General features: G+C 39.6%; 1 protein-coding gene across 3 annotated transcripts; it reads left to right on the top strand.

Annotated features, from left to right (window-relative positions):
* Nucleotides 1-2,120: 2,120 nt before the first annotated feature.
* p2rx7 (purinergic receptor P2X, ligand-gated ion channel, 7) lies at nt 2,121-16,535 on the top strand. 3 transcript variants are annotated; one of them, XM_034230301.1, is made up of 13 exons: nt 2,121-2,309; nt 3,580-3,727; nt 4,310-4,381; nt 4,498-4,570; nt 6,235-6,331; nt 7,449-7,529; nt 7,884-8,019; nt 11,384-11,520; nt 11,983-12,073; nt 14,160-14,225; nt 15,134-15,238; nt 15,330-15,437; nt 15,844-16,535. In XM_034230301.1, exons 1-13 carry the CDS (start codon nt 2,194-2,196, stop codon nt 16,339-16,341), a joined length of 1,728 nt encoding a protein of 575 aa, XP_034086192.1. In that variant the 5' UTR covers nt 2,121-2,193; the 3' UTR covers nt 16,342-16,535. The 3 variants fall into 3 exon arrangements, with proteins under 3 accessions (XP_034086192.1, XP_034086193.1, XP_034086194.1); XM_034230302.1 differs by having other exon boundaries at nt 2,287-2,417; XM_034230303.1 differs by having other exon boundaries at nt 2,290-2,309; nt 4,484-4,570.
* The last annotated feature ends 246 nt before the right edge of the window (nt 16,536-16,781 follow it).

Below are 16,781 nucleotides of genomic sequence, written 5' to 3'. Positions count from 1 at the left end.
CCTGCTTTCATCTTCATGAAAACATAATATGTTTTAAGTTTTGTATATCAAAATCAGAATCTTTAAAGTCACTAAAGCTGTAAAATAAATGTAGTGCAGTAAGATCTACAATATTTCCAAAGATATTTAACACATAGTGAGAACTACTATTTATCTCTCAATATTGTCTGTAAAAACGTGGTACAAGTTATTCTTTCAGTGAGACAACAGAGCAAGCTTCTACAGTTGCACTACGTTTTGATAACAGTTAAATATTATTTTGATAATAAAATATATTTCAATGTTGATGAACTTCATACTGTTCATTCATAATCTGATTGTCTTTGTAGCTCACTGTTGAAAAAAAAACAACATTACAACATTTACAAAATAATTATATCTACAGCCCCTAAACACACAAACACACCGCTTTCATAAAAAACACACTTGTTCTGCAATAATATGTTTTATGTTTCCTGTCATTTTTGTTAGGAAAGACACAACATTTTTCTCTTTCTCTGAGGGTCAAGAAGAACATCCAAGAGGAACATTAAAAGCTGATGCTATGAGATTTTTAGCTGATCGAATGCAGCTATTTCCACATCTACACTCCATCAGCTGATTATTTCTATTTGCCTCACTTTATGAGCTTCACATCACCTGTGTATTGTACCGCAGAGTTTGCAACGTCACAAATAAATGGGGCCAATCTTCAGTCAGATGTGAATGTGTAATCTAACATTTTCAGTAAGAATAATGGACAAAAGGAGTGCAAATACAAATACAATTTATTGAAATGTGAACCAAAAGTTAATCAAACATGTTTTAAATAAAAAGCACATGGACAGAAGGTGTAAACCTATTACATGTATAAGTAAACACATTTAGTCAAATAAAGTGACAGACTAGGCCTGTGCAGTTAGTATCAGCTTTGCCCAGCATGGGCTCCTCCATCAGGCCTGGTCCTCCTCGCTGAGGAAAGACCCTCAGTCCTCTCCAAACCAACAGACAGGACATCCATCACACGGAGGTTTCTCCCTGAAGTCTCTGCAGCTCTCTGGACACCATGCTGTCTCAATCCGTCCACACTGAATATGAGAGGGGGACAATGAAAATAATAAATGCTTTAGACAATAAGAAATATAAAGTTGACTGTTGAGTTGCTCAGTTTTTTTAGATTGTCAATACTATTACTGTATAACTAATATCTCAGGTTAAGAGGCACATTCAAATAAAGATTGGTCTTTAAATACATTTTGTCTTTTGAATTGTTTGTCTAAAGTCAAGGATCTAGAACTGGTACTTAGTTTTAATGATACAGTCTGGTTATTATGCTGTTTGGAGGAGGCATCACAGGTAAGAGCACTAACTAGCTACCATCACGTGTACCTTAGCTTGACTTAAATGTATTAAACGTGTATTTAAGTGATATCAAAATATAAATAACTAATGTCATGCAAACATATTAATATTTGCTTGATTCCAGTGTTGAATTTAGCACAATTGCATACACACGTTAAGGGATTTTAAGATTCTGAAGTATTATGCTAAAAACTCAATTAGGGGTTAGGACCCCCCTAGAGGAGGTTAGGTCCACAGTGTTTACATGCTTATGTAGACAATATGTGTGCTTATGCTAACATCATAAGACAAAAGTTGGTTGTGTGTAGTGAGAACGCGCTAGAGTGAGGGGGTCCCCAAGCCAAAGCTCGCTTAGGGCCCCCAAAAGTCTAGGGCCGGCCCTGCTTTCATCTTCATGAAAACATAATATTTTTTTAAGTTTTTTATATCAAAATCAGAATCTTTAAAGTCACTAAAGCTGTAAAATAAATGTAGTGCAGTAAGATCTACAATATTTCCCTTTGAATGTTTAGTGGAGTAGAACATGTGGCAAAGAAAGAAAATACTTAGGTAAAACACTTGAAATGTGTTCAGTAGGCCTACTTGAGTAAATCTACTTAAGTTACTTTCCTACACTGTGTGTAACACATGTGCGCATTCATTAATAAGATAAATGCTGCTGTATTTGGTTGTTTTTCTAGCCTTTTTCGCTCAGTTTCAGTGGAATGCTGCAGCTGCAGTGATGTCGTTGAGTAGCTGCAGCCTGCAGGAGTCTGGACATGTGACCGCGTGCACACAGGAAGAAGAGTCAAGTAGTGAGTCCGAGATTCCTCTCCTCCTCCGCTACAGAAAGCACCCTGAAACAGCAACAGCATGCCGTGCTGCGGAGTTCTGTGTCAGTATGAAACCAACAAATTGGTCCGGATCCAGAGCGTTAAGCTCGGCTCTCTGAAGTGGAGCCTGAACGGAGGCATTCTGCTGTTCATCTGGTGAGTGACCCGGACTGTCTCCGTCTTCTACCGACTGCTCCACGGTGGTCTGCCCGGGGAGCGGCTGCCTGCTCTCTGCTCCTCAGGATTCACCCCCACAGGTCCCCGGTCAGTCGGTCACCATTACTACCGGCTGCCATGTCCTGGATTACAAAATGATATTCGCGTTTAAATGAAACTCAACCGCCTCTCGTTGATATAGTTAGCAAAAAACGAACTTTTATTTGGTAGGAACTGCGTGTGTTTGGTAGCCTATTAGGCTACTTATTATACGGTAGTCTACCCATATTCCCAAACATGTTTTCACTGCCAATATTTTACTTATTCTGTGTATACTCTGTAGAATATTTGTTTTAATATTTTTGGTCTTACAATGTGCCCTGTAATATTCCTATAGTGCTCAGAAAATACTTTTAGTGACTTTATTGAAATAAAAAAACGTGTTTAATGTTCAATAGTGATCGAAATGAAAACATGTTTGGATGTGACAGTAATAGTACGGTTTGTATGAAATATACATGGGAATGGAAAATGCAATCCTTACTGATAGTTGGTAATAATATACACACATTTGTAATAATACACGACATCCCTGTGTGCTGTTTTGTATTATTTTGTTTCTTTTTTATTTAACTTTAAAATATGACATTACTGTATATGACATTAACTATATGATATATTATGACATTAACTATATATTTATTTGTTGTTCCTTTTATTTGATTTTATCTTCACTATATCTGTAAAGCGTCTTTGAGCACCTGTAAAAGCGCTAAAAAATTCAATCTAGGCTTATTATTATTATTATTATTATTACTAGGATAGTGTGCAATCATCAAGGGACAGATTTAAAAAAAAAAAAAACGCATTGTTGAATGCAAGCATCAGAGGCAGAGATACAAATGACTGGCTCTGCAACGATCAGTTGATTGACAAAAAAATACTGTTTTGAAAATAAAAATTCCCCAAAATATTTAAACAACAAACATCTCTTTCACTTATCTTTTGTGAGGATTTGCTGCCTTACACTGTTTTAGATCTAAAACACATTTGTGGAGAAACTGCTCTTGATGTGAATTACGTTTATTATCGCATTAAAAAATAAAATACAATCATTTCTATTAGATAAGTTAGCAATGTTATTCACATTACCCTTATAGTAGTGTGAGTATTTTACTGAATCTTTTTTAACATATTGTGTGTCATGGCATTACACAAGACTACATTTTATTGTCAACCAACCGATTCTTTTTTGGTTCTTATTTTGCAGCATCATGTTGCTGTGGAACAGGAGCTACCAGGAGTTTGACCAGGTGGTGAGCTCTGTCACAACCAAGGTGAAGGGTGTGGCTCAGACGCAGCTCCCCGGGGTCGGGGACGTCGTCTGGGATGTGGTGGACTACAGCGGGCCCTCGCAGGTAGGAGGTCCTCCGTGCTCCGGGCATAGAGTGGTGCAGTGATAATGTATTTTTGTATGCCTACCCGAGAGCTAGCGTCACAAGGGCTCCATTGACAAAAAGCAATAGGGTTTGAAAGTAAGATCTGTGGCAAACATGATACTTACATGTATTTTCAACATTATAACCCCATTACATTTTCTTTGTGATTTTTGAAGTATCGTAACGTAATGCTATAAGCAAACTACCAGCTAACTACCTAGCGTTAAGCAGCCAATATTCTGCGTTTTTACGTTTAGTAGTGTCAGTTAGTCGCTTAAGTAACTGCCCATTTTATAACACATACAGTAGAAGCTTAAGGTAATTGCAGACATATTTAATGTTGTAGAACAAAACGCAAACATTTATTTAGCTTGTGTTAACTACAGACCCTATTTAGGAGGCCAACTAAAACACGTTAAGAAAAAACACTGACTTTCAGAAGAGAGATCCAGAGAACTGGTAACATTTTAAGTCATGTCTGGGTTTTATCACTCATTCCTATACCACTCTTTTAGATCTTTGGTAAAGAGCAGAATTTATGTTTTCTTTTCTGACTTTCAGGAAAAAAACTCCTTCTTTGTGGTGACCAATGTCCTGATGACAAAGAATCAGAAGCAGGGGAAATGCCCAGAGGTGCTCTTTTTTACCATCCTTATTGATCACATGTTATGTAGTTAAAGGTGCTCCTAATTGTACAATGATTCCGATGAAAGGTTATTACTTATTTCGCAGCAGTGTTTATATTCCAGGTTCCCCTTAAAGGAAGATTGTGTCGCAATGATAAGGACTGTGAGAAAGGAGGCTGGGATCAGCAGAGCCACGGTACACTCACTGCTCCTTCTCTACATGTACATGCACTCAACTTACTGTAGTAACCTGGGTAATGTAAAGCCTACTATACATGCAACCAATGATGGAAGATTTATCAAGATATTGCAGAGGCAGTTCTTGAACAATTTCCTTGGGGGGGCCTGTGCTTGGGCCGGTTATTTTAAGAGAGGAGGCGGAGAAAAAAGAGACAAAGACAGTGCTCAAGATTGCAATTTCTTTGTTCAGTATAAAGCCACAGTTTAAAAAAAAAAAAGGATGGTGACCTACAGGTGCAAACGCGATGCAACGGCTCAAAACGTTTCCATCCTGAGAAACACGCTGCAGTTTCAAAAAATTATGCAAATATGAAAAACAACACCTGCCAAAACACATGCAGCTAAAGAAACATCTTCACCAACAATGTTTCTAAAAGCCCTGTATGAACGAAACGCTGCAAATACAAAACGGTGGACGATAAAAAGTGATGCACACAGCTGGGACCGGAGAGCTTGTTGACGTTCGGGGGTCAGTGGAAAACTTACCTGAAATGTAATACATTTTTGGCTTATGACAAAGTGATCGCATGATTCCTTCAAATGTTATTGCAGATCTGCTGTAAGCTAGCTAGCTAACGTAGCTAACCTAGCCATTTCAAATATGCTGTCACAATTATGAAACAGACTAACTCTGCCAACAGTGACAGTTGGCCTACTTTATAATCCGCGAACATCAACAAGCCAATGGTCCCAGCTGTGTGCATCACTTTTTTGTGGTCCTGTTTCAGTTTTGAGCTTCTTGCAGCATTTTTTTATTGTAAATGAAATGTGGGTTTCTGGAGTATTGACCTGAAATTAGATTTAGATTTAGATTTAGCCTTCTTGAAGTAGAAGTTTTAACACCATTGTGCCGAAGAACTCCTACAAAACATAAAGTATATAAGAATATGCATCAACGTAAACTTGAAGAACTAAAGTCAAATAACTAATTTCAAAATAATTTCAAAATGAAAGTATATCATTGCATCATAACTATTGATGCAATAATGTGTTTATCCCTCCAATGTTGCATCTTGTAAATATGGAGGTTATTTTATTGACCCTTGATCAATAAAGTTTTATTTAAATGTAAAATAATACAGCGTAGTTTATTTGTTCATTGCATTTCCCTCTGAAGTGTAGTAGAGTTAAAGAAAGTGGCGGAAAATGCTCAACAAGCAATTGTGTATAAGTAAATGTACTTAGTTACTTTCCACCGCTGCATGCAACATATCTGTTTACTCCTCCAGTCCAGACCTCATTTTGGAAGCATTACCCATTAATTTAGTTGGAAGAAAAATGTAATTATTACAATAATGTTGATACAAGTCAAAAATGTTATTTAGACTTGTAGAGGCAACTTTGTGTGACTATAATTTATGGAATATCTCACTTCTGTCTTATCCGCCAACACATTCTTTCCCCAAGCGAGTACGTTTCATTTAACACCTGTTTCCACAAGAGGAAGAGGAATTTATCAATAACGTGTTGCAATGTTATCCTCAGGCAGTAGCTTTCAGCTCTCTGCTAAAGATTTGTGCCACAGTCGAACTGTAAACACCTTATCTTCTACGTTTTTTCTAACTGAGTTGTGACAGATCAGTTGAGTTGAAATACAACACTGTGTATTTCCCTGTACAGGGATTAAGACGGGATCATGTGTGAAGTTTGACGTGTTGAGGAAAACCTGCGAGGTCTCTGCCTGGTGTCCAGTGGAAACAAAGAGGAGTCCTCCGAGGTAAACTGCACATACATTTACTGTATGTATCTGAAGTGCCCAACAACCCACTGACTTGGGCAAGTCTTTTTTTGTGAGCTGCCTCAATCAGAAAACATGGGATTCAACAAGCCATATCAAATGCATCAAATATTGCCCCCCATCTGAGGGGTCTCCACCCACAGCTTGTTAATGTGCAGAATATATGTTTTTGCAAGCCAATCAAAGCAAACTTGGCATTAAATTAAATTAAAGAGACATGCGCTAAAATAGAGCGTATCAGTGAGGGGGTGGGTACGGGTGTTTCAATAACCCACTGAAGCATGCAAATGTCCTAGTTGTAACCCAAAGTACAAATATGAACATGAGAATGATATGTCCTCTTTAACTTCACTTGATCCTCTGATATCATTTTGAAGAACCAATAGAACAAAATATAACTTAAAGGGGACATATGATGCACATTTACAGGTTCATATTTGTATTTTGTGACTCTACTGTGACATGTTTACATACTTTAAATTTGAAAAAGGTCTTTATTTTTCTCACACTGCCTGTGCTGCTGCACCAAAGTTCACCCTGAAACCAGAGCCCAGTCTGCTCCGATTGGTTGTTCTGTTGTGATTGAGAATATGAGACACATCATTTAGTTACATTCTCTAAAAAGCCTCTGCAACATCAGCAAACAGCAGACATTGTTAGACACTAGCCGGTGTAGATAGTGTAGCATTTAACAGATAAAGGAACATATTTCCCTCCCAAGATGTGATGGGCAAAGGCCTCTTGCGTGAAGTTTGGGATTTGAGCCTTTGCAGACCATTTACATGCCTAAAACGTATATAACACACGTTGTGAAGACAACACTGACATCATAACATTTAAGTTGCACATTGTTTTTCATTTACAGTCGCAGTGTCTCTCTTTTAGCTCTATTTTTGGTCTCCACCATCTTACGAGGGAAATCTGTTCCTTTAGCTGCTAAATGCTACACTATCTACATCGGCTAGTCTCGAACACGTTTCTGCTGTTTGCTGATGTTGCAGAGGCTTTTTAGAGTATTTTTCTTAATCTGTGTTTCCCAATGAAAATGTACTGCATTGCCTACACTGTATAACGTTCAGAATTGTCCTTGATGCAGGCCTGCACTGCTGGCAGCAGCTGAGAACTTCACCGTCCTCATCAAAAACAATATCAGGTTCCCTGCATTCAACTACATCCGGTGAGGCAGCTGTATGTTGATGGACATTGAAACAGTTTCCTAACTTTACGCAGCTTTGTGTGCCGCAGTTTAAATCTTAAAAAAACATTGAGAAAAACCTCAACACACTGAATTAGCTTTAAAGTATGTTGTTCCTCGCACCTTAATGTATATTTGAGAAATATGAATGTCATAAAAAGTAAGAATGTATATATTCTGAAGTAAAGGAGATGATATTTGTGGGAAAATGGTCGGTGTGCAACTATTAAGAAAAATGGTACTATTCTCCTCTGGCTGGGCTTATTTACCATTCTTCATGTCTCATTTGCATATTTTTTGGTTTCTGTGAATTTTAAAGTCCATCTTTTGTTGCAGAAGGAACATCCTCCCGAACATGAACGACGCCTACCTGCGAAGCTGTCAGAGAGGAGGAGACCCTCTGTGTCCCATCTTCAGGCTGGGGGACGTCGTTCGAGAGGCCGGGGAGAAGTTCTCTGAGATGGCCGTAGAGGTTAGGGCACATGTTTTAAAACATTTTTCTGTACATCATTTTTTCCAACAACGGTTTGGTTTTTAGCCACAGTTCACTGACACCACAGTGAGCAGATCTGCTTTTCTCTAATTCACTTTCACCCTTTGGGTTTCACTCTGTTGTGCTTAGTTAGGGATCAAATACTGTTGAAATGAAACAAGCAAAAAAAGGAAGTCTAGCTTCTGCAAACTTTCTTCAAATTGTCTGGATGCAAGTGGGAAGTTAGCTATGACACTATAAATACCAAACAACTTTTGTACTTAAGAAATCACTTTAGTTTTCTGCTCTTATTTGTTATCATAATTATCTGATGTTTCTTCACTCTAAACCAGGGGTGGGGAACCTTTTTCCTCTCAAGAGCCATTTCAATGTTTTCAACATCCTCCGAGGGCCGTACAAATGATTGACCTCTGCTTAAAAAAACTAAAATCACAGCCCATTCATTAGGCCTTTCTTTCATGCTGTGCAAAGAAAAAGCAACCTCTTAATCCAGATATCTTGCCATGACTCACGCATGCACGTGCACGGTGTGGCATGACCACCAAAACAGAAAGATATGGACACAAGATGTGTGCAAATGTATTTAGACTCCTATCCATGGGAACATGATTTAAGTGGGGGGAGACCTAACCTCCTCTAGGGGGGTCCAGGGGGGGATGCTCCCCCGGGAAGATTTATTTTTTAAATATTGAAGTTAAAAGCATCAATCTGGTGCACTTTGAGAGCAACATTAGGAGATCTATGGATACATCTCTCAACACCCAGATGAAACAGAACTGTAAGCAGATTTTATTTTTCTTTATGGATATTTTACAAATCACTCTCCTTTCAAACTGTATTCTTTTTTTTACTGTCATATAGTATTTTATACCTGTTTACTTTATTCTCTTATTTTTTTATAACTATAATGATCATATAAAGATGTGCCTTTACCTCACTGGTTGTAGAAAAAGCTTCTTATATTCGTTAGCATAGCTAGCTAACCAGATGCTAATAACAACAACGTTATTGACTGTATGATCAGTATGACAGATGAGCAGATCGCCACTGGGCTTTCAACTAAAGACACAGCCACGCAAAACCTGCAGCATGTGTACTGTACCGCTCCTTATGGGTACTGCAATTTTTGGAAGTGCCGGTGTCAGTACCAGATATGTTCGGGCTACCAGATATGTTCGGGTGTATTTCCGTCGCATCCGTCATCCGTCATATCCGTCTACTCACCTCCCTCTGCTCCCAGCGCTCTGCTGCCACACACCGGCCGTCTGCGGAACTGCAGCCGGAGGAACTCGGTACAGCTTGTTATGTGTGTGTACTTGTGCACATAAATAATGTTTCTAATTATTTACAATTAAAAAAAAAAATATATTCTGCATTACTTTAGCCAACACTTTTATAATATATAAGCCGGATCATGTCGTTGAAAGCAAGTACAGATGTTCTCCCTTTTCCACAGTTCTGTGTGAACTTCATCTAAGGCAGATGCTTTGCTTCTGCACCAGTTTAGCAGAAGTCTGTTTTGTAAGACTGGTTTTGTTGCAGTCTGTTCATGCTATGTGTTTTTTGCGTAAGACTATATACACACACGGAACACATGTATTACAGGGCTGTACCCAGTGTGCTTCATAAAACATTTTTGAAGCTTATTTTTTTAAATTAAGCCGTTACCATGTTATAACAGCATCTCGTTAAATCAATATCGGAAACAATAATTGTTTTTTTGTGGTTGTTTAAATGTTGTTTTATGGTGCTGTTAGAGTGCTTATAGACTGACCCGTTAATACAGATGCCCCCCCCCCCCCCCCCCCCCCTTTGTGTGCGGTGAGCTGGAGAGAAGGCAGTCTATTTATTGTGGTGAAAATGTTGTTTAAAAAAAACCCTAACATATATGGATTGAATCAGAATATTCTGTTGGATCAAAACATATTGTACATTTTGAGAATTCTTACATCTATTACAATACATTTTGAGCTTTGGACAATGTTTGGATCAAACGAGCCAGAAACAACCTTAAGCAGCCACCACTGGAATATTATTGCAGTAATATTATAACACGAACATTTCGCGGTCATTATGGGGAAGCGGAGGGATCTAGATTGTTCACACATAACAAGCTGTACAGAGTTCCTCCGGCTGCAGTTCCGCAGACGGCCGGTGTGTGGCAGCAGAGCGCTGGGAGCAGAGGGAGGTGAGTAGACGGATATGACGGATGCGATTCTGGTGCTCCCTGTCAGAACTACACCCCTGTCAGAGATACCACGTGATGACATGTTAGGCTTGTGTTGTGTTCAAGGACCCTGACCTTGGCCAGGAAAAACAGGCACTCACTTGTTTAATTATTTTGCGGTCTAGATTTCATTAATTTTTTTATTTTTTGTGTGTGTTTATAAATTACCTCGAGGGCCACACCAAATGGTCTCGCGGGCCGTATACGGCCCGGGGGCCGGAGGTTCCCCACCCCTGCTCTAGAACATTATGCTCTTTTTCAGCTTCATATTTGTATTTAGTGCCTCTACTCGGTAGATACAAACATGTCACAGTAAAGTATATTAGAGTATATATTGTAGGTGACTGGCCCCTTAGCCGATCACCTACAATGTGTTGGAGCGCTAGCTAATGGAAGTGCACGTGTTACATAATGATGTTATTATGTTACTGAAGTAAACAAAGGAGTCCAATGAAGGCGTTTCAGGCAGGAGGCAGTGTGTGGAAGAGAAACTCCCTCTGGAGGGAACACAGGGATTTTAGCCTTTGCAGACCATTTACATGCACTAAAACCTATAGAAAACACTACAGAGAGAAAAACCCCTAGCATAACCTGTGAAAAAGAAAAAATATCCTCCTTCCAAATGGACTTTCAAAAAAGATTGTACTGCACCTACAGCCATGATTCTTTCAAATTTTAAGACACACATTTTAAATGTTTAGAAAAATCAAAAAATACTATAATTTTAATTGGAAACTCCATTGGCAATGTATAAACTATGACTTGAAGGACTCAGTCATAGAAATAAATAATGCCGTGACTTCATCATGAAAACAAGCAATTTTATATTTTTGCTTGATGAGATTAAATTGAGGATGCATTCAATTATTCTGTAGCTCCAAAATAGTTAGAATTATTTTTCATCAAGTACAGTACTAATGCACTTAGTTCCTCACCTCCAGGAGAAAAAACAACCTCCACCAACTACCCCAACATGTTCAATTAGCTTTTCGGAATGTGATATTTAACATTGCCTTTACAATAGGGAGTAATATAAAAGGTCCTTTTCTGTGTTTTCTTCCTATGATCAGTTTTGAGTTTAATCATTTAACCCACACTCCCTCTGTTTGACCACAGGGTGGCGTTATCGGCATCCTGATCAAATGGGACTGCAACCTGGACCGGCTGATGCAGCGCTGCCTGCCCAGATACTCCTTCAGACGGCTGGACGAGAAGGAGAGCAACAGGACCCTGTACCCCGGCCTCAACTTCAGGTGAGCCGGGGTCAAAGGTCAACCTCACAGTCAGAAATGTAGGAGCTTTGTTTATTTAAGTCCTCCAAAAGCCAAAGGTTTGTGCTGATAAGACAAGGCCAGGACTATATATGAAAACAATCATAGCTTCAGTGGTTCCCCATATGTTTTCCTGTGGGATGAAAAACATTTAGGCCAATGGAATACAAAATAAAGTAGTCTTAGTGTTCTGTACTGGCTGATGATTTTATTGACTAAAAGGCCAATACATCAGTGTGGCTCAAGCTATCAGTGTGAACAACCTCTGCTAATGAAACGTTTATATGGAACAGAATGGATAAGTGAGACCAGTAAAAAACAGGCACAATTTAATGTCAGATTTCACGTAAAAATAAACCGCTCAGTTTCCGAGGCTCTTCTGTCAGGTTAAGCTGTGTGCTGCAATGTTTTTGTGATCCATCATATCAGCTGTCTTCTGATCAGATATGCAAAGTACAACACAGTGAATGGAGTGGAGGAGCGGACGCTATACAAAGCTTTCGGGATCAGGTTTGACGTCATGGTGTTTGGACAGGTGGGTTGGTTTTCCCCCATTTATTTTTTTCTTTACTTTTTGGGATTTCATATATTTATTTATTTTAAGTTCTCTATTTGTTCAAATCAATTTAGACTTAGACTTAACGAGTATAGTGGCCGTTCAGAACAGGCTGATTACCCGGAAATGCTGCTTGCTTGAGGACTGCTCATCAGATTTACTTCACACTCACCACTTTGGCTCCTAAGCAATACAACAGCCATCTGTGAAGAGGATTTTGAGATATACAAATTACAGGCATGCAGACAAATATTTCTTCCTTTTTTAAAGTTAGATTTGTACTGCCACAGCCCTACCTATTAACCAAACGGCACCAAATGTGTTATGGTCACCCTGAAATAATATCTACACATGAGCAGCACATTTTTGGAATGAAGGCATTTTCACACACTTTTATGGCGCGTTTCCACTGCAGCGGGTAGCTCGCTTTAAGCGTGCCGAGCCATGCTGTGCCCGTTTTTGGTTGCGTTTCCACTTGGCCTAGTTTTGGCCCGGGGCTACTTTTTCACCTTTTTTCTGGCCCGACTAAATCGTGGTTCATGGGCCAGGAACAACCAGGCTGAGTCGGGCTGAGTATGCTAAACTAGAGAGAGAATCGCTGGCAAGGGGGCTACAACTACAACAAGATGAACATATTTGACCGTGATTTAATTGTAATACACGTTTCAAAATGATGCCGAAGTAACAACATACTGATACCGGTTAGTAAAACCATGAATTAATGCTTTGACAAGTCTGCAGACAGACGGCAGGCGAAAAACCCTTTTTAAAATGCATGTTTTCTAAATGTAGCTTGGCTAAGCTAACGTTATATATGCTCCGACCGTCCACACTCACAACAACGGCCTATACAGACATAAATAAACCAGCGGACTGTATTCGCCATGACACAGGCAGTCTGTGGTTTGTACTTGTTTAACTTTTGTCAAGTTTCTGAACAGATATGAGGAGCTGTGAGCTCTGAGTGCTAAGAGCTAACGGCTGTGTTGTTTTTTTGGGGCGCTCATTGAAGATGACGTCACGGCTCCGCCTACACTGCGTTACTATAGTAACTACCCCAGTTCCTAAACTGTAATGGAAGCGCAGCATTAAAGTGAGCCGGGCCTAATAAGGCCTAACCAAACCGAGCGAGGCCGAGCGAGGCCTGCAGTGGAAACACGCCATAATAAGGCCTAACCAAACCGAGCGAGGCCGAGCGAGGCCTGCAGTGGAAACGCGCCATTAGAGCCAGTGTTGCACACTTGGACATATAAAATCCTTTGACTTCGTTATTCCATTCTGAAATAGACAAGCACGCATTCACAGGGCCCGGTCTAATAGGTGATGTCTTCACATTAACATTAATTTACATTCTCCAACTTACATCAGACATAAAATACCAAAAGCCTGCTTACAATTAACCCGCTAACACATTAACTATCGCTTTCAGCACTTGCTATTTAGTTACAATACAGGCATTAGTCCAATTAAGCTAGCAGGTGACGCATTGTATCACATATCGCAACCTTTAACTGGTAAAACTACGACAAAATACAATTTACTTTACCTACCAAATAATGCATTGCACATGAACATATCAGAAAATTATAGGTTAATAAAAACAAAAAATACATTAAGAGTGCTTTTGCAATGTTAGACAGTTTCATGTCCATTACCAAGCCTAATATTACTTAGGGTCCCACACCAGCTAAGGCAACACTGTATCAAACATAAGATTCATCTGTGATATAGAAGTGATTTTCTTTAGAAGTGATGATTGCTCAAAATGTTTAGGAGTAATTGTTGAAAAGATATTTTTCTATTATTTAAATAATATTTTCCAATATGGCGGCAAATGTAGAAACAAATTGGCTCTGATTAAACGGAAAAATTTACCTGGACCCAAAGAATCGAGGGAATAAAATATTTGCTTTGTGGAGAGGAAATTGATCACAATGCCATATCTGATCAATACAAAATCCTATCACACAGGACACACAGCACACAGGAGCTCCTGACTTCAGTTTGTCTAAGACCCTTGACGAGAATGTGTAAAAATCAAAGTGACCGTTGATGTGTTTTCCAGGCGGGAAAGTTCAGCTTCATCGTGCTCATCATCTACATCGGATCAACGCTGTCGTACTACGCTATGGTGAGAGACCACAATAGTGTCCATTCATGCATTTCTACACAATGGCCGTCAGTGTTGGAGTATACAAAAGTGAGACTTTAAATGGTGGATGCATCTGGACTAACCGAATGAATTTCACTACAGAAAAGACCTAAATAAGCTCAGTATGTGAGAAGAACGCAATTGGTGGGAATGTTGAGAGTAAGAGCTGTGGCTGCAGCAGAAACAAAGTCTTATTTAGAATACATTTGTATGCAACAAAACAGATTCCACTGTGGACTTTGGTGCATGATGGTCTCCGTTCAGAGATGACTCGTTCAGTCAGAGTGAAACCACGTTAGGAAATCATGGAGGAGGTGTCTGTGATGAAACTGAGGCGGATGTTTCCCAGTCTGGAGTTTGACTTTATCTCTCTCTACTGTCTTTAAACCCCTTTTTATAAAGCAATATTAGGATCAATAAACACCATAAGTATCGAAAGTATAGAAAAAGTGCACCTTATGCAGAATGGGCTATTTCAGAATATTGTTTATTATATTACTGGTGTAAATGCATGTAAATGGTCTTTAAAGGCCAAAATCCCAAAGTTCCCAGAGAATTGTGTAAGTGATCAAGTCAATGCAGGAGTCTATTTACATGTACATAGAATAATATATACAAGAACAGAATGTCAAATTTAAATATTGTACAGTGAAATAAAATGAAATTGTAGTGATAACTATTTGAATTTATAAATTGTAAGATGAAAACAAATGAATGCTTTAGGTTATGGAGGCACTTAACAGAGAAAGGGTTTTCTCATCCTCTTACATTGATACAGGCATATTTGTTTTAAACTCAAATCAGAGGCAGCTGGAGGATTGGAAAGCAAATTTGAAGCAGAATGAGTGTGTTGTACATGAAGTGTAAAACTCTGTCTTATTCTCAAGACGACTTTGATTATCGACTGGCTGATTGGAACCAGATGTTACTCTGCAGATGTCGCACAAAACTTCTCAGAGAAGAAAGTGGAGTCAGTCCAGGACAAACAGAAGGTGATGAATGGTTTAATACAGCAGATGATGTGGTATCATATAATGTTTCTGTAAACCCATTGTTAAAGTGTTTTCATAATGTGTGTTGCAGTGCGTTCTCTGCGTGTCTTACGTCGATGAAAACAATATCCGACTGGTGAAGATATCACAGAAGAATAGTTTACAAGACATCACACCGATATCTGTCCAGTCACACAAGGTGAGCCTGCTGCAGACGTCTGAATAATAATACATAGTAGTGGTTCTATCCTAATAATGACATTCAAACCTAAAATAAATATTTAGCTCCAAGCTAAAGTTACATTTTTTTTGTAACTTTTAGGGTTGAAACATAATCAGGTTAGAATTACAAAAGAAGCTCATTGCTTCCCGCTCCATTGCCCACGGTGGAAAATCACGTTTATAGAGCTTCTTATCAAGTTAGATTACGCATTGTATTGTTTTATCGTGCTTATCGTTAACAATTTGTTTCAGTCTTCTAGTCAATAACTCAAAAATCATCAAAACTAAACATTTATTTTTTACAGCATCGCACCTGTATTTGTTTTATCTCCCCCCAAAATACTCTCTCCATTTGATACAGTGATGTATGCTTCTCCTGACAGGAGGACACAAGACACCTCGGAGCCTGTGTGCTTCTGCCGGGCGTCAGCATGGATCAGGACCATCAGCCTCCCCTTGACCATAAATCTGACCCGGCCCCAAAATCCAGCCCCCCCGCCTGGTGTAAGTGTGCCCGCTGCACCCCCTCCTCCCTCCCCCAGGAGGAGCTGTGCTGCAGACGGAGCGAGGGCGCCTGCATCGCCTCGTCTCCTCTGTTCCAGCAGTTGGTGCTGCGTCGCTCCCTGCTGGAGGCCGTCCTCCTGTACCGGGACCCTCTGTCTGCCCCCGCTGGTCCAGGCCACACCGCCCTGCGTCACTGCGCCTATAGTCAGTACATCAGCTGGAGGTTTGGGGTCCCACCCAGCAACAGCCACCCTGCCATCCCCAGCTGCTGCATAGGGAGAGTCCGGGGAGAGTACCCGAGTCCAGACGGGAAGTACAGTGGCTTCAGGCCCACCAGGATGGTGTCCATGCAGGCCTGCGCTAACGGAGAGCTGTGAGAGGAGGGGGTCCACTTTAAAGATCAAAGACTCCTCCGTTGACTAACCCACTAACAGTGCTGGTACGTTAAATCTGCCTTACAAAGTAAAAAAATCAATGCATTAACTTTGAAAGCTTGCGTCTAGTCAGAAGGCGAATGAAAGGATGACAAAAATTCTCCATGAGTCAATAAATCACTGCATTTACTAATATCTGTCGAGTCATTTTGCATCTTTGTAAATATAAGCAATTTTTCTCAAATTCACTCCCTTTAAGCAGCTTTTTGCCATTTATATAGAGCAGAAACATCATTTAAAAAAAACCCTTACATGCTGAGAGAATACCCTTTTCCTGCCAGGAATGTGTTCACATCCTTCATATCGCATGGAAGAAAAGGATTTTGTTCCTAAATGGAAAGAATAAGGAACATTTGAACAGCTAATTCACTAATTTGGAATGA

Source organism: Gymnodraco acuticeps, unplaced genomic scaffold (assembly GCF_902827175.1).
Source record: "Gymnodraco acuticeps unplaced genomic scaffold, fGymAcu1.1, whole genome shotgun sequence".
Classification (NCBI taxonomy): domain Eukaryota; kingdom Metazoa; phylum Chordata; class Actinopteri; order Perciformes; family Bathydraconidae; genus Gymnodraco; species Gymnodraco acuticeps.
The sequence above is the reverse complement of the archived record's forward strand: the minus strand, read 5'-3'. Positions and strand labels throughout refer to the sequence as shown.

What these genes read in the sequence shown, in the direction of transcription:
- p2rx7 (XM_034230301.1), top strand. Translation starts at nt 2,194, where the DNA reads ATGCCGTGCTGCGGAGTTCTGTGTCAGTATGAAACCAACAAATTGGTC. An exon ending in GGCATTCTGCTGTTCATCTG is followed by an intron (nt 2,310 to 3,579) that starts GTGAGTGACCCG and finishes CTTATTTTGCAG; the next exon opens with CATCATGTTGCTGTGGAACA. An exon ending in TATCTGTCCAGTCACACAAG is followed by an intron (nt 15,438 to 15,843) that starts GTGAGCCTGCTG and finishes TTCTCCTGACAG; the next exon opens with GAGGACACAAGACACCTCGG.